This window comes from Dermacentor andersoni, chromosome 5 (genome assembly GCF_023375885.2).
Source record: "Dermacentor andersoni chromosome 5, qqDerAnde1_hic_scaffold, whole genome shotgun sequence".
NCBI classification, from domain to species: domain Eukaryota; kingdom Metazoa; phylum Arthropoda; class Arachnida; order Ixodida; family Ixodidae; genus Dermacentor; species Dermacentor andersoni.
In genome coordinates, this window is record NC_092818.1 from 134,765,720 (window position 1) to 134,787,790 (window position 22,071).

The 22,071-nt window shown below is 44.1% G+C and overlaps 1 protein-coding gene across 1 annotated transcript in view; it reads right to left on the reverse strand.

Annotated features, from left to right (window-relative positions):
* Positions 1-1,414: 1,414 nt before the first annotated feature.
* Positions 1,415-22,071, reverse strand: part of LOC126531225 (ubiquitin-conjugating enzyme E2 Z-like) — a 34,888-nt gene continuing 14,231 nt past the window's right edge. The window contains exons 6-7 of the mRNA XM_050178666.3: positions 16,638-16,728; positions 1,415-12,585 (exon numbers count right to left, since the gene is read on the reverse strand). Of these exons, the coding sequence (XP_050034623.1) occupies positions 12,442-12,585; positions 16,638-16,728 (235 nt within the window). The 3' untranslated portion in view covers positions 1,415-12,441. The remainder of the gene's footprint in view (positions 12,586-16,637; positions 16,729-22,071) is intronic.

A 22,071-nucleotide genomic window follows, 5' to 3' on the forward strand; every position in this document is an offset into this window, starting at 1 on the left:
GGTTATTACATAAAATAAAATGTGAATGTGAATTTTACTCAACTACTAAGTACACCACTACACTGTTTAACCCATGTAATAATGGGCTTGTAAATAGCACTGCTTTGTATTGCCTTATGTCCATGTCACATGGGCACTGTTAATGACATTGGTGTCTAAGGCATCAAATTTTCTTCATGCTACTAATGAGGGAACCATTGCTACGTATAATTAATGTCATTAAACATCCATGGTGATAACTAAAAGTCCAAAATAATATATTTTTCTGCTAGTTTACTGCAAGTTCAATCAATGATAAAGATGCGAGCGCTTAGTGTAAACTTAGCTTATATAATATATTTTTTCTCCCCTGCTGTAACTGAAATCTGCCGGTTATGGTATACTCGTGTAGCTTGGTTTTTCTGCAAAACACATGGTTTAGAAAGGAATGCAGTGCTGTCTGTTTCATCTCTGCTGCAGAAAAACTGTCACCGAACAGTGTAGCTTACAAGTACAGCAATGATGCAAGGGTGAGAGAGCAAGTAGATGTACTCTGGTGAAAGGCAGACGTATAATTTATTCATGATTGAGGGCATTGCAAACAACGAAGACACAGAATAAATCGGACTGGACATGCTACTGTCCCATGCTGCAATGTGTGCACTCGGGAGTTCGTGCCGGAAGTCCCACCTCCATTTTGCCATTCCTCACCAGCAAGTCATGTGCACTAGCTTCTTTTTTGGGAATTGTGAAGATATGTTACCACTACCCTTGCAGTTGTCACTCGGCAAGGACATTTGAAACATACTGGTCTATATTATAATGTGACTATGTCATGTACAGTCTGTTGTGATATGAAGATTGTCATACAAGCATTGTCAACTACTCAAGTAAGCATAGTAGACACTAATACACTCGAGCCTAGTTATAAAGAGACAGGATATAACGAAATAATGCATATAATGAAGTAAATTAAATTCCCCTTGATATCCCCATATATATAGAACCTCATTTTAACGAAGTGAAATTGTCCTTCCAATGGATATAACAAACTAGATTTGTCTCCAAAACTAAAAAAGATAAATAATTTTTTTTAAACCCGATCGTTGCACACTGTATGCATCACTTTCCACAAGGTTTGGCACCCGTTCATCACGGCAGTCCAAAACTTCCACTTCCCCACAATGAAGGCGTCGTCGCGCAACACTGGTCTTTCTCGCTGCTGCATGTAGCTGCATACAAAGAGCAGCTCACTATTGCACTTTTCCACTGAACTCTCTCTCTCTCTTACATGTGCCTGGCTGCACAAGCGATGCGGCTAAGCGCTGCGGTGCAAAATATCAGTGCATTCACTTCTGCTGCACGGCGTGCTGTGCAGCCAGGTGCAGCTAGGCCTGGCCTCCGAGATCTCCCCAGCGCAATCTCGGGGGGCACATGCAAACCTGCACGAGTCGTGCCATGCTGTGCGGCTATGCGCCGCGGTGCGAAAGGTGCATTCACTTCTGCCACTCTACTCACTCTACTCTATTCACTCTACTGGGCCTGTCCTCAGAGGTCTCCCCAGCACAATCTCGGAGGTCATGCCCAGGCTGTGCATTCACTGCTCCCTCTCCCTGCGGCGCGCCGCGCGGGCTGACATCCAGCTGGGCATGGCATCCGAGATCACAATGGCATCGGTGAAATCTCCTATGCCACAAGCTGGCCGAACCAAGCCGCCGCAGCAAAGTTCGCTTGCCTCCTCGATCACACATTTGAGTGCTGTGTTGTGCGTGACGTTCTGCTTGACTGCGAAGAGCCAAATGGAAAGCAGACGTGAAAGACTATCGAAATGGAACAATAATGGACGCAACGAAGGAATGTTGGCTCCCCCTTCAACTTCGTTGTAACGAGGTTCGAGTGTATTTTATTTGTTCCTCTCCCCCTTATTTCGTTCTTTTGTGGCAGGATTTATTGTAGGTGAAGAAAACTGCAAAATAGGAAAGCCTTAATACCGGCCACAGTTGCACTGAAACTGGCCTCCAATAACTAGGCTACTACATAGATTGACACTTGTGCGTGACAATTTTAAATCATGCCAGACTGCATTGGTGACACATTGCCATGTGCCATAAACAATATTAAATTAAGCCTTTGATGTTTCCTTTGGGCCTTCTCGTGTGGAAATAAAGTGCAGTCTTCTTTGACTATGTGAGCAAGCATATGTTCGCTGTGGATCTTTAAGTCATGAGTGCAGCACTGTGTAGAAGCTTCCGAGAACCACTTGTATTTGGCACGTGGGGCACACGGGCCACATGAAGTCGTATGTGTTCTGTCCTTATGCTGTACAGTGTGGGCATTCGGTCAGCTGTAATGTTTGTGCACCAACCTAGGCGTTTATGATGCTTGCAGCTAAATGCATAAAGTTCACTTGTATAAATTTCTCATAATGGTATCCATTCTGCACAACTTTAAAGCCCTGCATATTTGACATTGTACAACGGGAATGTCATGCAGTTGTTGAATGACCCGTGGTGCAGTGATCTTATTGAAGGGAAGCCTCTAATCGACTGATTCTTCAGTCTGAGTACACATGGAAACCAGAAATGCTCCCATTAGCCAGCTGCCACATTTCTTGTGTAGGCTGCAGGTTTGTAAGAATTGTCAGAAATAGTTGAACTTTTATGAAAATTAAAGACAGAGTTGCTGTCTATTCATTTGGTCAGTTTTAATGACTATTAAGCAGTGTTTGTATTGTGTTGCATAAGGATGTCAGTATTTTTTTACACTTTTGAAGCTATAAAGCAAGCAGAAATTCTTCTTCCATCAATGAAAATGTTCTGAAAATTTGTCTTAATCATGGTAGATTTCATTGAGATTAGTTCAGCAGGTACCAAGCAAAACTGCTTATTTCATGTGTGTTTACAGTAGTCAACAAGAAATATGTATATTGTATCTTGGGTCCTCTGAGCCAGACTGCTCAGGAATCAGAAATTTGGCGCTGTGTTATGCCGGGCCACTAGCCTAGTGGAATAGCCTCTTGAACCCTTGCTGGCTTACTTGCACTGCATAGCCGAGCCAATGTACACACAGCTTGCATATTGACTATTTGAAGAATGTACAGCAAGGAAACTGTGTACAGAAACTGGTGTGTAAAAATGTGTGTGCACTGCTGAGAGAAGTTTCAGCGATAACTGGTAAGGTTATCCAAATGAAGAGCTTCGCATGCTACTGCAGGTTTAATATATTACGAAATCAAAGGAGAAAACAAAATACACTGTGCACACACCCACTCGTACACAAACTCAGAAATGTAGGCAACATTGAGCACCGTGAGATGAACAAAATGGAAAGTGGAGCCTTGTGGGCACCATAAATAAGTAAAATGTCAACCATCCCCTGTCCCTTTGGCTGTAGCAGTGCACATTGCTATTTGACATGTATCGCAAAAAACGGCAATAGAACAAGTGCCAACTATCAACTCCTGTCCTATGTGCCTTTGCTTGTCTAGAATTGGTGCTGTAAAAAAGATAGATTAGTGTCAACTCGACCAATTTGCAGTACTGTTAAGCATTAATAGCTTAGAAATGTGGATAATTAATGTTTCACGGGAAACAATAATACATATTTTTGTTCACTATGTATATAGCCCTGCTCGAGGTACAGCTCATCTTGAGAAAAATGCAAGCTGACAGCCTAATACAGCTAGTTGCATGTTGGTTACTAACTGTTCCTTGTTGATTATTTGTCTCGACTAAATGTATCTGCAATAAAAATTTTTCTATTTGTTTCTATAGCTTTCCAAACTATTAGAATTCTGCTTAACTATTATTTACTATTATTGTACTGATTTTCTGAGTAATTGATTGAATTGTAGAGATATTCGTCATTTCAAAAGTGGTTGCACGCATTAAGCAGCAGTGCATTGAAGAGCATCCAGCAAGCTGTCTTGCGTGGAAATATTTACTGTAATAGTTATGGGCCTTCCTTAACTCTGAGTGATGTAGGAAATTAAAGATATCAGCAGCAGATTGGAAAGAACAGTAAATCCTTGTCTCGGGACTCCTAGACTTGCACCAATTTCTCATAATGGCATCAGTGCTGTGCAATGTGAAAGCCCTGCACATTTGGCATTATACAACAGGAATGTCGGATGCAACTGTGGACCCTGTATATTCTACAGGCTAGCCAAGTATGCTAACCATTATACCACAATTATTTTGTCTTCATCATAGGGAATTTTTCTTTGCAAATGCAAATTAAATTTAGAGCAAAGGCAATTTGAGCAAGCCAGGGTGTCTACCAAGTTGACATTTCCAAATTCCCCGAGTTTTCCAGGTTTTCCCAGAGTACCTTGGCAAAATCCCCTGAATGAGCCAGAACTTCGTTTTATGTCAAAAATACAGGATGACACCATGTTGCTCGATGCTGTCACTCTCTGGTAAGCATGTTGAAAAAAAAAATGACTTAATCCAGTTTGAATAGTAAGGAGTAATATCTATTTTATTTAAAAAGAAAACGGGGCACAGCCATAGCACAACGAAAGAAATGGTAAAACCCATTCCAAATTTAGTCTAACATTTTTAAATACGAATGAAAAGGATATGCATACATAAGTAAATATTTTTTGAATATGAGCTATTTCTATCAACTGTTGGCAAGCTCATCGGTATGACGCCTGAACTTTGTCACAACTAAGATTCTCTCTCAGCAGCTGGAAAGTCAACCACAACTGTACTGACATACTATCAGCCCGTACACAACATCTCAGTGTTGGGTTTCACTACTTTAAAGAGTTTATTTTGGTTTGAATGTGGGACACCTACATCTCGGCGCCAGCCAACACTTTGTTTTTCAAGCTCGAGCTCCTTCAAAGAGGCGGCGGCATGCTTCCTTTCCCGTTAATTTCTCAGTGCGTCGGTCCTTTCTGTTCTCATCCCACTTCTGCCATGCGTTCACCCCATGGATCATTTGAAGCATTCTCTTGGTCAGTTGTACAGTCAACGGTCGATTTTTCGGACTCCCTAGGGGCCGCAAAAACATCAGAAAAAAGTGAATGCATGTCTTTAACTGCCCTTAAGGGCTAAAATTGCCACAGGCACCGAAAAAGCTCTTAAGGCCTACCAGTACACTTATTAGGCATATCGGTGCTCGTACTGTGACAGGAGACGGGGGTGCATGCGTGTATAATTAAATTAAGGAATGCATACTGTGTCCCCTTTTCCACGCTTGTTATCCTTCACCGCATAACACTGCTGTACTAAGGCAAAGCTAACTTTCGCATGGAGTACGTTGTGGTGCCGCAAAGCCGTGCGAATCGGGCATGTTCGAAAAATCGTGCGTCTGGAAAATCTGTCGTAAACTACTCTGGCAATACCTCGTGCCGATGACACGGCGTCAATGACGATTCGTTGCAATACTCTGTTACTGGAGCCAGCATCAACACGACTTTCGTGCCCTTTCAATAAAGTTAGTTAATTGGCCCTGATAAAAGCACCAATTCCCTGACTATTCAAATCACCTGAGAATTCCCGGTTGGTATACACCCTGGCACGCATACACGAGTACAAAAGGTGCAATTGCTTCAAAAGGACTTTTTCAGCAAGTTGGCGAGATCTTCCACACATTTTTTTGTCTGCAAAAGGAGACATATACAAGGGCACACACACACAGCATGCGTTTGTGTGCATGTGAGGAAGCGTGCTCATCTCGCACCCCAGAGGCCTGGGTTCGAATCCCACCCATACTGAAATTTACCTCATTTTCTTTTCAAAGGTACTAATTTACTTTGTTTACAGGAACCTCTCCGAGTAATTTCACATCAACCCAAGTATTTTTTTGTGTTCTTACTCTTCGCCAGCAGCAACTTTTGGTACCATCATTTAGTCACACCGTCGACTACAACGCCACCTAGGTTTTCATGTAATGGAGCATATAATATTTTCACATTAAAATTGTTTAGCACGCTTAAGGTGGTTCACATCACAACTGTACTGCATTCTTCAATACTTTTTTTTCTTTTTGAGCTTGAAGGTGTAAGACCTCTCCTCTGACTGTAGACTGAACAGCATTTATAAGTTGTAAAGGTTGCACAAGTTTTTTTTCAATACAAACGACACATTCTGCGGAAAGTGACCAGCAATATTTTCTTGGTTGTTCTTTAGAGCATGTCCCAAATACATGTTGTCTTCAAAAAGAATGAAGCACTCTTTACTTGTCTCTGAGCTACACAAGACTTTTTTTTTTTTGTTCATTTTCAGTAAGATGCACCAAGCAGAATATTCTGTGCTGGAAACACTTCATTTAGGCATTTCTCAATGCTCTTTGCAACTTGACCGTTGACACTTCAGACCTTCAAACAAACAGGTTCTTGAAATATGACTTAATTGGCGCAGTGGTGTTGACAATACACACTCTAACGACACAGTTGATCTTATTCGGAAGGTTTTTAATTTCCTAGTCATGTTCACGTTTGTCAAGAGAACCCGTGGGCAGGCCAGTATTCTTTGAAAGCTCATTGTAGTTGTGTGTGGCACCTTTTTAATGAACCTGCAATGCTTGTGTTGTCCTTTGTGGTGTGCTCGCAGTGGGTAGGTTTTTTATAAAATTTGCTCTGTTGTGTTCATCATGGCAAATAAACCTACCCAATATTTTTTGTCGAACACGCAATTCAGGCGTGTCGTGAAGCTTTAGAAGTAGCAAATACAGGCAGCTTTATTCACGCAATAGACATTGTTAATAGAGTTTGCCAGACGTGTTCCTATAATGAAATTTTCAAATCTTATTGAATACAAGTACTGATACTACGAGCTTTCAATATTAAATCTAATACCAAGCATCTTGCATTCCAGAATAGAAAAAAGAAGGTGAGAGACGTAAGAAATTATTTTATTTAATGCTCATAATTCAAGCTTGTAAGCTAGAAACTCGCCACAGTTTCAGGTTGGCTTAAAATGGGCACTATAAACAGCTGGTGCACCATATGCATTGGCCCTTTCCCACTGCAAGCAAGATTCCTATCATTGTAACTACACGAAATCTAGGGTTTGACAAAATCCCGTCTGGTCAGGAAGAAGCACGATAAAAAAGAACGCCAACATTCTTGGTCAGCATTCTTTTTTTTCCATCATCGTAGCATGTATTCAGTATTAATATATCCAATTCTAGAGTCAAATGCAGAGATCCAAACATAACTATTTGATTCACATTCGAACATTTGCATGTCCCTCGTGCTTACACATGAATGAAACCCAGACTTCACTCTGCTTCTTTTGTACGCAGGAATAAATGATAGTGCGCTAGCTCTGAATTTATTTCTAAAATTTTCTGGACCTTGTCTGCAGGTAACACTGGGTTTCCATATTGTTCAGCCAGAAACTTCACCCATAGCTTTGCTTTCTTTTGCCTGAATGGATTCTAATCCCTGCCATTTTTTGTGTTTTTCCCAGTGCGTCGGACATAATTCTTGCAGCAGCTGCATACTCAACATTTGAAGCGGTAGGAGCCGCACAGACCATAGTGCTAGGTAAATCAGATTGAGCAGAAGCAGCAGGTTGCATACATAAACCAAGCACTTGTGGTGGAACAAAGCACATGAGAATGAACAAGTGACTATGTGTAGTGTAGTCGTAGTCTCACTCTTTGCATTTTACAGTACGGCTTCTGATCTGCGACGCTTTCTACAGAAGAACTCTACACTGGCGGTTCTCCAACACAGTACAAGTGCTGGCCCTCTTTCGTGCAGTGCAAATTGCATGTGCACGATGACAGGCCAAAACTCAAAACCAAGAGCTGAAGCACGCATGCAGACATTTTCCGGCAGCACAGTTGCTGCGTAGAGCTACGTAAAGGTGTGTCCATGACTGTAACTGGACAATTATAAATTATAATTTTCCAAAAAGGAACAATTTCGTCCTAGTTGCAAGAAACAGTGTGTTATGTGTACATCGTACAGCATCACACTGGTGTACAATGATGTACACGCAGTCAACACCCGATTTACCGAACTCCCTAGGGGCCGCGCAAATGTCCGAAGAAATGAATGCCTGCCTTGTACAGCCCCCCCAAGGGCTCAAATCATCACAGGCATGTCTGAAATAGCTCCGAAGGGCTGCCAGTACACTCATTAGGGGTATCTGTGGATGCAGGGAGGCTGTGGGTGCACGCGTGTATAATTTGGGAATACATACCGTGTCCCGTGACAATTGCCCCCTTGCTACTGTTGGTATGATTCGTTGCGTAACATTGCTGTATTGGACGAAGCTTGCTTTCGGAACCTGCATTATGCAACACTTAGTGCTTTCAGAGCTTCCAATTTAAAGCCATTGGGGAGGATTAAAAATGCGGAGTAAGCGCCACTGCTGACAGCGGTGAATTCTTTCAATGAAAAACATGGCACCGAACAGCAAGAAGCTTGTAAGCGAACGTCAAAGCAGGTAACGTCGCGGTGGTGGCTACAGCTGCCAGCAGATCTGCATGCGAAGGCACCCGTTCGAGGCGGCAAAATAATCAAAATGGCGGCGGCAGTGTTGACTTTCATCAATGCAGTTTCGGACCTGTGGTCACGGCAGAAAGACTGTAAAATCGGATGGCAAAGAGTTTTTGCGTTCGAAATTTCAGTACTTTTTACTTCTGGATGCCCGAAAAATCGGGCATCCAGAAAATTGGTTGCTGCCCGTAAGAGTGAATGTGGGCAGTTTCAATAAACGCTTTGCTATAGTGCTCCCATATTTTTATCTGTGTTCCTTACTCTGATCATAGTCTTCGAAGTGCACTCCCAGCACAGCACTGTAAAAACATTCCATACCACTTCAGAAACAGGGAACTTTACCCTATCCATCAATGTATTGCAGTTTATAGAATACTGAAACACCGGAGGTGTCGACTTAACCACAATGCATTGGAGAAATATTTGTGATACGACAGTATCCTTGCGAATAGACCGAAAAGAAAAACGAGACCACACGCTATACATTAACGACTTGTTGCCGACGCCTTTGCACCAGCAGATAGATAAAACAGTTCAGCGTGTGCTGAAATCTTACCATCACAAGATGAAGCCAACAGCATATGTCTTGCACATCTGTCTTCACTGAGTCCTGGTATTTATTAAGCACAAACGTGTTTGCATACAGGTTGGTTAGAAACACTAGTTTTGACAAAAAAGTCAGTTGGGTGGCGTCATCCACCCAGTCGCCATCTACGATATCTGCTGAAACAGGTTTCCTCAGTCACACTGGCGTCATGCACATCCGTTGTAAACGTTGAGGCAATGGAGGCAAGCAATGGACACGTGCATCATTTGACCAAACATGGTGGTGCCCAAGAGATTGCCGTGAGAAGGTTATATGCACTGGGTTAAAATATTTAAAGAAACTTCTATGGCATCCAAGAGTCATCACTAAATTGCAGTAGCTTCTTGACATCAACAAAAAAAAAAAAACAGCCACTCCAATTCGGTGTAATTCTTTTGGCCACATCAGAATGGGAAGCTATAACCCATGCCAGCCAAAAGGAACAAAAAGGAGCTCCGTTTTAATTGATATCTTTATTATGCATGATGTAAATTTCAACAATTCAGATCTTCTGACATACAGTGGCAATATACAAGCAAGGCAAAAGCAACTACACCACACAAGACCAAATCACACGCACATGTGCAAATTTTCCTGCAATATGTGAACACAGACAATCTTGTGCAACATTTAAACACCGTGTGTCCTGGGACATAGCTCTGTTTGAAAAGCAACTCCTCACAACCTGCAACGACAACAAATCTCTTACACTGAAGTTTACTGTACAGTATCTATGCACCATCAGTTCCAAGAAAAAGCAGCCCAGCACCACCGCAGCCAAAATGGAGGTGCAAGGCTTTGTCAATCTGTTCCTGTTTTGCAGTGCTGGCACGCTTGTAGAAACTCTACAAGGTATGCAGCTGTACTACATATGCTCAAATTACACCAGTATGTGAAACTTCAGTGACACTAAAAGGTCTCGAACATCCACACCAGCCAAAGTTGTGACAGGCTAAATACCTTTGGAACAGATAGACACTTTTCACATGCAACTTGCATGCCTTGCTACCTTCTGGGTTCCTGGCTGCAATGCAGTGATTACTGAGACTTCCTCCGTAAGAACACATCAGAAACCCAAAGAAAAAAAAAAATCTGAGTGATCGTTTAACATGTGCAGTTAATGTCTTAACAAATTACATGAGGACAAAGAGCGATGCCAGCTGGGGACTAGACACAATGAATAAACATACAATGAATGCAATGTACTGCCAAGGAGGCTTGGCTGTCAATGACGTGTATTAAAGCCCCAACTACACAGAACCGGATGCATTGTCTAAATCGTTAAGTCAGCGTTGTTTTTAGTCTATACTGTGGTAACCAGAGCAAGGAAGGTTGTGAACTTGATTCACCACCATTCACAGACCTGTGCCACTCCGGGTGCAAGTGAACAACCTTAAATTGACAGTGGGCAGTGCAATGCTGACTTGATGCCCGGAAAGCCACTCCACGTGGTTGGGGCTCAAGGAATCCAAGGGCTTTTGCCACCTAGTAACGCAAACAGCCCCATGAAAATGCAAGTTAGAACCCTTGCCGCTGTTTGTCATGCTGCTCGTACAGTATTCTCCAATTAAGTAGGATTGCCTTCCGTTTTTGATGTCCTCGCCAAATGTTTAGCAAACATACCTGGAAAAAGCAAAGGCAGCTGCATGCAGAGAGTGGTCCATCATTTGGAAAAGGGACAGAACTCTAGAAGAGTTAACTGCTGGGCTAGTTGGTGATCTTGCATACTGAAAAGATTTTGCGCCAAAAAACAACACACACAAGAAAGACGATGACACCACGGGTGCTACTTCAACTGTTTGATGAGGGTGAAAGCTCTCGACATATATAGCCCTCCGAAACACCGCGCATGCGTACAAGGCAACATGGAGAACAGTCTTATCAGAGTAGGCGCGATAGGAACTTCAGCTCAGCGTCGTAAAGAAAAACCTATGTATCATCAACACAGTTTTGACCCGCTTTCTTGATGTAGAAGGCTTACAATGTTTCACGCGATGTCTGATGCCTGCCTCTACCCAAAATCCTCGCATCGCGGAACCATGGAAAACAATCGGTGCAAGCCCTGCAGTGATCCACAAGTCGCTCACCTTCATTATTTCTTATACCTTTTGCATGTTCCCTAAGCCGGTCGTTCACACAACGCCCCGTCTGTCCAATGTAGGATTTCCCGCAGGACAGAGGAAAGGCTGGGGTAAGCAGGGTAGAGCCGAAGAAAAAAGAGTGGCCTATAGTGGTCCCATACATCCATAAAATCACGCACAGCCTGAAAAAAGTGGCTAACTGGTATAATGTACCGGTGGTGTTTTCCGCTCACGAAAAGCTTGCCCAGCTAAACCGTCGCATAACTTGCGAAAGCCAAACGCCCGGCTGTCAGAAGAAGCATGGCCAGCGTTTCGTAAAGCGTGCCACAAACGTCGTATATGAAATTCCTCTGTCCTGTTGTGTAAACGACTGGCTTAGGGAACATGCAAAAGGTATAAAAAATAATGAAGGTGAGCAACTTGTGGATCACTGCAGGGCTTGCACTGATTGTTTTCCACGGTTCCACGATGCGAGGATTTTGGGTAGAGGCAGGCATCAGACATCACATGAAACATTGGAAGCTTTCTACATCAAGAAAGCAGGTCCGAACTGTGTTAGTGATACATCGTTTTTTCTTTACGAGGCTGAGTTGAAGTTTCTATCGCGCCTACTCTGATAAGACTTTGTACTCCATGTTGCGTTGTACGCATGTGCGGTGTTTCGGAGGGCTATATATGTCGAGAGCTTTCACCCTCATTAAACAGTTGAAGTAGCACCCGTGGTGTCGTCGTCTTTCTTGTATGTGTTGTTTTTTGGCGCAAAATCTTTTCAGTATGAACAGAACTCCCTTAAGAAATTATTGCTTCTGCCTTAGCAATCCTTATGACAATGACGCAAACCATACGTTACCGAGCAGCAGAAGCTAAACACAAGGCCCTTTTAAAAACGCAAAATGGCTTGGTAGAAGAGAGGGCCAGTTGGCTCATGGTGACCACTGTTGTGCACCTTGGCGGATGCTCTCAATGCTCCGCAGAATGTTTGCGTTCCGTGCACAACAATATATTTTGCGACAGCTATTACCATACCTCTTGACGTCCTCACTCCCACTTGTTATCGCCCCTTACGAAAACTCCCACAGACTAGCACAATGTTTCACACTACTACAGAAGTGGCCACACTGTGTACAGAAGTATCACCAGAAACTCAAATGAATGACAGTGTACATCGTCTTTGATGGCCACATAGCCGTTAACGTAGACTTTTGCTCAACTGTGGAACAGAAAATTTAAAAAAAGGGAGAACCCTCCACCAGGCAGTTGTGGAGGACGAAAAGAATGTACCAAGTTTGCCTGTAGCCAACGCAATGCAGCAAGGGCGAAACACAAAGCAATTACTTCTCCTTTTTCTCCTTTTTTTCCTTCTTCTCTTTCTTGTTGGCTGCCTCATTTTTCTTCTTGACTTGCTCGTTTAAGCTCTGCAGTCGTGTGAGCAGCGTGGAGAACTGGTACGTCCCTCTCTTGTCACCAAATGGATCCTGAGAAACAGAAGACACAGACTCAGCAGCCCCGACTGTGCTAAGCAGCTCCACTGCCAATGTAGCCCTTCACATTACATAGCAACCTCAGTCGTACAACAGAACAAATGTTTATATAAGCAATGCTCAAGATTGGTCTTGACCTTGATGCCACTGTACACTGTTGTGACTTTGTGCCCTGGCAAGCACACAAATTGATCTAACGCTTTATTTTCACTTCCAAGGCTTTGTTTGAGTGCCACAATGTCACAATGAACCATGATGTTGCAAAGAACCATCATGTTATCAGGATATCTCAATACCTAGCTGATAACTTCGTAGCACAGCAGGCACATACCCAGGAATTTTTTTTTCAGGGGGGTGGTCCCAACCCAAGGTAACATTTCTATGCAAATGAGGGGGGGGGAAGTACCCTAACTAGTACAAATGCGAATAATGCCCACCATTTGCCATAAACACACGTAAACCCGCAAAAGTGAATTGCAATACAGTCGAAACTCGCGATAACGAAATCCTACTACAATGAAATTCTTGCGACAACGAAACATTTTGGTATCCCTAGCAATGCCCATAGGATTCAATGCATTTCATACTTCTCGGCAACAAAATGTCGCTGTACTGCAATCCTGCATCAATTAAATTTGCCGGAACATAACTCTGCATATTACCTACTCGCGTAAGGCTAGCAGGCTCCAAAATGTGCTCAAATGCGATTGTTTTGCACTAAAATTGTGTAAAACACCACCACATTACACTTGTGTGGGCGCTGCCATATTTATGCACAAAAACAACCAAGCGCCGGAATTGGTCGGTGCGAGAATACTGCACTAAGGCAGTGCTGCCACTGCTGGTCGACGCATGCGGCGCACTTTGTACTGTTGGCAATCCTCGAGCAAAGCGTGCAATGTAGGCTAACGAAATTTTGACAGTAAAGTTTTGTTCTGCGATGCGTTACCCATCTGTGCTGTCTTTTTTCGCAACAACAAAATTCTCACGAAAGTGAATTTTTTCGCGTTCCCTACCGATTTCATTATTGCGAGGTTCAACTGTCATGTGTATCTCACAGGTATGCCTGTGAGATACACACAGGCCTCTCCTTTACTTGGTAAACACGGAACCACATCGCATGAAAGAAGTGCAGGAAGAACACTGCCAAGAACAAGTAAACAAGCGAAAGTGTAAAATAAAGATTTCTAGTAGCGTTTTTTGAATTAGCTGTGGAAGAATTATAGAGAAATATATTTGCAGAACAGTCACAGTTCTTTTGGATCTCTCATTTACTGTTCTACCAAGTTAAGTGCCAAAACCGACTCGTGTTGTTATTTGGGAAGTTGTGTAACAATGTGTGGTCGCCAGTCCCGTACAATGACGTAGAGCGCAGGACGCAACAGTTCTAGACGTGCTGCGCACGGAATTATTATGCACTTCCGGTGGTGTTTTCTCTACTTCCTTTTTAAATAAAAAGATGTTGTTCCATAAATATTTTTGCAAACAACAGTTAAACTTGTGAATTTTCACTTTTCCTTCTTGTTTGGCTGTTGCCTTGGCTCTCTCCCTTAGTAGATCGCTTAATTTCTCAACCCCTTGCGACTCTTGTTTCCACCTGCCAATTCTGCACGAAAAGTGCTGTACAATTAGGCAAAAGCCAGACGAGGTAACGGGTAACAATCATATTGCTTATGGGTTTAACAGTTGTTGCAGGATCCCATGATGGACACTGTTTCACATTATTTTATTTTCCACTTATCTAACCCATATAGCGGGTATATGATTCCGAGGATCTGCCAGTGTCGTAGCAAGCGGTCACTTGAGGAAATAATGAAGCAAAAGTTAAATGCAACTGGCCTTTTCTCTAGCCGCAACCCGTTCTACGAGCGTACAGACAAGCCGACTACGAACCGAATCCCTTTCCTGGTCCCTGAATCAGTTTAAACAAAGAAGGTTGAACTAACGGCCAGACACCCCCATGGCCCGGGACCCCCCCGAAATCATAAGCCTCCCCTCTCCTTTGTTATCAGGTGTGAAGGACATTGGGTGTACACACTGATGCCCAATGTCCTTCACACCTGATGACACCGTCGCTTAAACACTTCCAAGTTGTCATGCCACAGTTTGTGGCACCATTCATCATCACCCATCTTTCTCATTGTGAACCACAGTCACTGAGCAAATCACCAAATGGGGAAAATGTTGCAACTACACAGAGGTTGAAAAGACAGAATTTCCACCACTTGCACGGCACATTACGCAGACGTACGTTTCAGTAGACAAACTCACTGGTGCTACATTTTCATGTTGCTCTATTGGTGCCTTTTACAAGAGTATGAAGGCCAACAAAGCCTGAACCCCAAGATATCCCCTTCAGGTGAAATGTGCACAATAAATTTATATATAAATTTGTGCACGCCAAGATAGTGCATCCAGAACAAAAGCAGTGATGCAAATTATGGTATTTGAAGCTTGTTGCATACATCTTGAAACATTTCTGATTCGGCCTGTGCTGCATGTTTAAATAATGGGTGCAAAGTGTTTTAGTAAAACTAGTTGGAAGGTATTTCCTCTCGGTGTCAGTATGTCATCATAGGGATGATTCATGTCTTTCACTAGTTTTCACAATGTTTTACACATCAGGCACATTTTTCAAGTGGCTTGATAGGTACTTGCCAAGTATGGTAGACACGAAATAGCAGATGTTCTCGTATCCGACATTCTCTCAAGGGGTTCTCGCATTGATTCCCGATTCTTTTGAGGTTTACAAAACTTGGTGAAGAAATAAATAGTGATATCTTGTTACTACGAACACCGCATTAACGAACTTTTCAGATTAACAAACTTTTCAGAAATCCCCCGCTGACTTCCTATAGTTTCAATGTAAAAATATTTCAGTACTACGAACTTCAGAATATCAAACTTTTCAGAACAACGATCGTTATTCAGTTTTCCTGTGATGTTAACAACACCTCAGTATACGAACTTATATTCCAAAATCTGAGGATTCTTAGATTTCCATGTATACTTCACGGCAACCAAAACAATAGGCTAGCAAACAACGAGGCGCAGAGAGTGGCCGTCGCGGCACATGGGTTCGGAAAACCTGAGACGGGGCCCGAGAAAAAAAGAACGCTAGCAAGCGGAGGCGACGATGCATCAGGATTTGCAAGTGCATGCTCCACCCAGAAAAGTGTTGCCTAGCAACAGAGGCACGTCTCTTCCTTCTTTCACCCTTCTTCCTGCACACAACTCTTCCTTTCACGCTTCTTTCTGCAGCTATACTAGCTACACACGTGATGAAATGTAACCTCCATACTTGTGTGGATGCCACATAGTTGCACTTTGCACTTTCCAGACAGTGTCGTTTACACAGACTTGCGCTTTGACATAGTTCAGGTGTCCGCCTCGAGCGAGACAGTTGCAGTGTCCACGGCAAAAAATGTGATAAACAAACAAAAAGCAAGAAACAATGCGCTTTAGAGGCGACATGGAGCTAACTTTTTCTCCTTAATTTTCTCGGTGTCAGCGTCTGTTTTGCGCACGTCACTCTTATTATACGGTGCTTCGGCAGTACATAGTAGCAGAATCTATGGAAAATAGTAACAGTGCATGCCGAGAGCCAACAGTGACATTTTCGTTGATAGCTCATATGGTAACAACTTATGAACTGATGGGTTGATGGGTGGAATGGTTAATTCTGGGGCTTTCACTATAACGATCTTTTAGAATAACGAACAATTTACTGTGGTCCCCTGAAGTTCATTATAACGAGATTTCACTGTATTCATAATCCGTTCTGCAGCTGTCTTTTTCTGCAATTCTGGAGATGCAAAAAAACAAAAATGGGGCAGAACAAAATTTTCAGTGGCCAGAATTAATTGGGAGCTGATGGGGACATCTACTGCAGCTGCACGAGACCCTGTCCAGTGTGGGTGATAAGATTTGTAGAATGGTGTGGCCCTTTCAGTTGTCATTTCCTATGCAGCAAAGTCTAACCTAACCTAAATTGATTCAGTGATTCAAGTAAGCCAACAGGGCAAAAGGAAGGCAGTGCTACTTACATTCATTGGGGAACCAGACAAGTGCAGATGGCTCTTGACCACATTCTCGTACGTGTTGTAGAAGTCAGGGAAAGACTTCAAGATCACGTCCCTGCACGTAACAAAAAGGAAACATTCCTACCTGCCAACCTGCAAACTTTAGTATTGGTAAATACAGTCAAAACCTGTGATAACGAAACCCCGTGACAGCAATATATTTTCGTATCCCCAGTGAACGCCTATAGGATTCAATGCATTCGTACCTCTCAACGAAATGTCACTGTACTACAATCCCGCATTAACATAATTTGCCGGAACGTAACCCAGCATATTACCTACTCGTGCAAGGCTGGCAGACTCCAAAATGTGCTCAAATGTGATTGCTTTACACTAAAATTGCATAAAATATCACCACATTACACTTGCGTGGGCACCGCCATTTTTGTATACAAAAGCAATCAAGCATCGGAAGCAATCTCATGCACTGGAACCATGTCATCGCCGCCATCTTGTTTGTTGATCGCCTGTTTGAAGTGGCACACATGTTGCTACCGACATGTGATGACAGTTTTTGCACACCTAGAGTGCATAACGTGTGCCTCAGCAAGAAAAATGCTACAAAAACAAGGATATCCACATCCCACCGACGTGGAATTGTTTATGGCTCTTGAGAAGGTGGTCGCAGCATGGAGTGCCACGCATCGAGCCGTTATTAACCGATCATCCGGGAATATGGATCCATTGCTTCAAGAACGCTGGTTTCGGCGCCATCCGACAGGCGTTGCGTGCGGATACGACACCAGTTGCAGATTTGCACGAAGGGGCCATAATCTCGATCGGCTGCCTTCGGGTGTACGAGATACGATCACTTTCGCACTTGGCACCGGACGCGTTGGCATCTGTAGGTGACAGCGTATTGTCGCGAAAAGTGTATAGCGCGGGCCTCTTTGCTTACTTTCGGGGAATCTTGTGGGCTCCTCGACGCGGGGGCAACCTTTGTATCCCAAATAACCGCGACGGCGCCGCGGGCAGGTACTGACCGCCCGGCCGCCGCGCCTGACGTCACACGTGCACCTGACGCGCCCTCGTCCCACGCTCGGCTGTCAAAAGCCGATTAGTTATGGTCAGAGTGCTTTTGTGTACGGAGTGTTGACGCGACCATTTCTTGACCCCTTGAACTCTGACGCTCATTGGATGATGTCGGCTTGCCTGATTGGTCGGGGTAACGAAATACCTCATTGGTGGAGAAAAGTGTCTCTTGGATGCTGTGTAAACTTATTTAAGGAGTAGTTCGAGTAGTTTTGAGTGAGCAAGTAGACAGCAGCAGAAACGGCGCAACTTCACCAGGGGAGACCAGGCCGGTCAGGCAGGCCGACGACGACGGGTATGACATCATTCTGTTTGTAAATATTTTTATACAGTGTTAACTTAAAGTAAGTCTCAAGTGAATAAACTTAGTTATTCAAATGCTACTCTCGTCGTCGTACCTGCGGATTTGGACTGACTGCTGCCAGAGCTCATCCCCATTCATCTTCGTCCCCCTGGTGAGTTGATGCGTCTGATATCTCACGGCTGCGTCACTTCGCTACAGTATGCTGGAGAAATGCTTAATCTTGTTTGCGTGGAGCGCTGTTGCTTTGCGTCCAGTGCCGATTTACGCAAAATCTCGTACCAAAAGTGATCGTATCTCCGAAAGCAAATGAACAAGAATACTGCCCCACGGCAGTGCTGCTGCTGCTGCTCAATGCATGCGGCACACTTTGTACTGTCAGCAGTGCGGTTCTATATCCTCGAGCAAAGCTTACCAAAGTAGGCTAACGGAATTTTGATGGTAATGTTTGGTTCTGCGACGCATTACCTATCCGTGCCGTCTCAATTTCGCAATAACAAATTCTTGTGAAAGTGAATTTTTCACGTTCCCCACCGATTTTGTTATTGCGAAGTTCAAATGTATCTCGTGGACACAATGAAAAAGGGGAGGAAGGGGGTGTAGGCCGCACTAAGTTTGCTTTGAGCCCACACTTTTTGTTGGAAACACCCCTTTATCAAAGATGATTTATTTCTAGACGCAACTTGCAAGCTCCAGCAAACTTGGAACAGCAGAGACTGCAACATTCTTTTCAGATTACCAAATTTATCACAGACTTTAATGCTGATTTCACCCGCGTCAAGAAGTTGTCTGAATAAATTTGCTCGAAGCAAGTACCCCTCTGGTACAGTTGAATCCGGACATATTGAATCTGAAGGGGATCACAAAAAGGCTCGATATATAGGTAATTCAATATACAGTGAAACCTCCTTAAACCGTAGTTGGTCGGAGCTCGGAATTAGTACGTACTAAACGGTAGTGCTGTTTAACCGAAATAGCATGAGATCGCCCACTTACCAGTCAAAAATGGAACACAGAACTCGGAGAGAGTGCAATGAAAGGGGAAAAAAAAAACATGCAGTGTTTATTTACTTCTCGCGACAAAAGTGTTATTTTCGTTTGATGCTGCGGCGGCCTAGCAGTGACGACAGCAGCCTCAAACTTACTGAAGCTGCGTACCAGCTTTTCAGCCAGCCCCCTCTTCTCGGCAAACACTCTCATGGCAGATTCCTCATTGGCGTCATGTATTCTCCGTGCACGTGCGCTGTAGCACTACAGAAGTCGTGGGGCGCCTTTTTCATTGCGCGGTGCTGTTCTCATCGCGATGATTGCATTCATGAGGCTGACATAATGCGCACTTCCTGCCACTGTTGGGCCTGAATCACCCGTGCTGTCACTTTCCGTGTCGACCTCATCACTGCCAGTAGTCGATCTTTGGCAACAACAGAGGCAACGATGGCGGAAAGCCGAACCTCGTAGCTGACATCTCTTCGCGGTTGCAGCAGCGCTGCTGAGCAACCTGTTCACTATCTAGATGCCACACACCGTAGTCAGCAGTAGACCCATGTCGTGTGCCAGCGCCGACTTTTTGTGTCACGTTCGATAGCACGAATGATGTCTAATTTTTCTTCTATGCTAAGCACCCGGCATCTTTTTTATCAGAGTTTCGGCATGACACGAGTTCTCGCTTGCACCACGCCACAATGCTCTCTGACACAGCGCCGAATGATGTTGAAGTTGATGAGGCATCACGCGCAAATGCACAGGGCGCTTAGAGGCCACTGTGCTGATCTCTGAGGCTTGTTCTGCCGGGCCACCCGATGGAGACGACGTACCGCCGTGTTTGCCAACAAAAAGTGGAAACACTGCGTGTTAACCGATACATATGGAATAAGCTGGTACGGCTTATGCGGACACAAAACAAATTATGTTCAATGGCCGCTGAGTCGATTTGACTTTACTACTTTTAAAATGAAAGTACAGTCGCCGACTGATTTTCCGGACTCCAAAAATTCGGACATGCTCGATTATTCGGTCTGCTTCGCGGCACTGCCGTTCTCCCCATAGACAACAATGTATAACAACTGCCGAAAGTTCGGACACCTTGCAACCTGTCGTCTGATTTTTCGGACACTCCTTGAGCCAACTCGATCGAGAGCACCATGCACAGACTCTGACCGGTGCATGGTTCGACTTGCTGAATGCCATTCTTGTTTTGAACGGAGCCTCCTTGCTGCCCCACGAAGTAGCGCTACTACAAATCCCTGCACATCATCGTTTCTCCTGGTTCGATAGAGTGGTTCTACAGCAGTTCCGGTTTCAGCTTAGTAAGCCATGTCAAGACAATCCAGCAGCTGATTTGTTTCTTCGCGCACGACGCTGCGAGTAGGTCACGTTTTTCGTTTGTGCGACTGGTGTCGGCAAGGTGGTGTTTGCTTTGTGTGCTGTGTCGAGGTTCCGGTGATCCAACGTAGCATACGGAAACATCACGTCAAGTGTCTATAGGCGCCAACAGTGCCCGCGCAGACTGTGCTGGGGAATGCCGGCAAGCGGGTGCCGGGAGGCCAAAGATTTGTCGCCTTACGATGTGCTCCCTAGTGACGCGGAAAATGTTCTGCCGAGACCTGCGCAGTGATTGCATTGCGATTCCGGACGTCTCATTTGACAGTTTCACAGGTGCTGACACTGCTTTACTGACATGCGCATAACTCGACGACGGCGAGATCATTCGTCAGTTTTCTGCTGCACCGCCGGACGATGACTCCGAGTCGGAAGATAACGCACCATGTGCTACGCTGCCGTCGCATGTGGAGCGTGTACAAGAAGTGACTGTGCTTTCAGCCGCCTACAGTGACCGTACGACCCTCTCCGAGATTCAGGCTTATCTGAGTGCGCGTAAACGGAACAGCGTGCAACGGCACATTCACGATTTCTTCAAGCCTACTGCTGAGCCCGAATAAGTGCGTGGAAATAAAGGATATCATTATTTTTCTTCTTTTTTCCTAATCTGCTTTTTCGGACACCTGTTTATTCGGACATTTTCGCAGTCCCCGTGAGGTCCGAATAAACGGTCGGCGACTCTACTGTTTAAGCAGATACGGTTTAACGAGGTTTTACTGTATATAAAGTTTTAAAGCGAAGCTTTACTGGCCGCGAACTTGCGATTTCGCCATGGCGGTGCTCCGAGGAGGCACATGACGTCACAACGCACGCCTCGCCGCGGATATTTCTCCCTCTCTCGCTCCCTAGTCACTACTGCGCATGCGCTACTAGTAGCACCGAGCCACAGATGTTCCACAGCTGTGCAGTGCCGCGCCTTTCTGCCACCGCCGTTTGGTATGACGTCAAACCACGTTCCTCGTCGTTGCGCTTGCCTCCACTCACTTTATAAATGTGCATTTTTCCAATGCTCACCTGCTGCGTGTGCCTTGTTTGAGCGTGCCATGTATAGCAAATGTGAATTCTACCCTGTACTCTCACCCTAGTTTCTTTTCGTTTTTTTTTTTTACAAACTGCATCTTTTACTGAAATCTGTGCTTGATTGTTGTCTTCAGTCGTTTTTATTGTGTTGACATATCATGTGTGAATTGTATTCTCCCCCTATGTAATGCCTTTCGGGGCCTTTAGGGTATTCAAAATAAACAAATAAATAAAATAAATAAATAATTTAGTAATGTCGTTGTCATGTTTGTCAATCACTTTTGTTCTTCTACAAGTGCCTTGGTAGCACTGCAGCTGCTTGCTGCAATGTTTCTGTCATGGCATGGGCTTCACTCTTGTTGATGCACATGAATGCATAATCATTTTTAAGAGGCAAATAATTTCTCACAAACACGCCACCTGGTAACGTTTTGTGTTACTGTCCCTTTAATGGCACACTAAAGGAAATAACCGAGTGGAGCTAAACTGAAAGACAAGGCTCCTGTAATGAGGAATTTGTCTTTCGTAGCAAGAACAGAGCTTTTCTCAAGCGAGAAAATGACATAAATGGAAACTCCGAATGGTGCCACCCGTTGTGGTCTATGGTTTTTCTCCTGTGATGTCAGTAAAGGCTGGCATCACAGAGAGCGCCATAGAAGGAGGTCG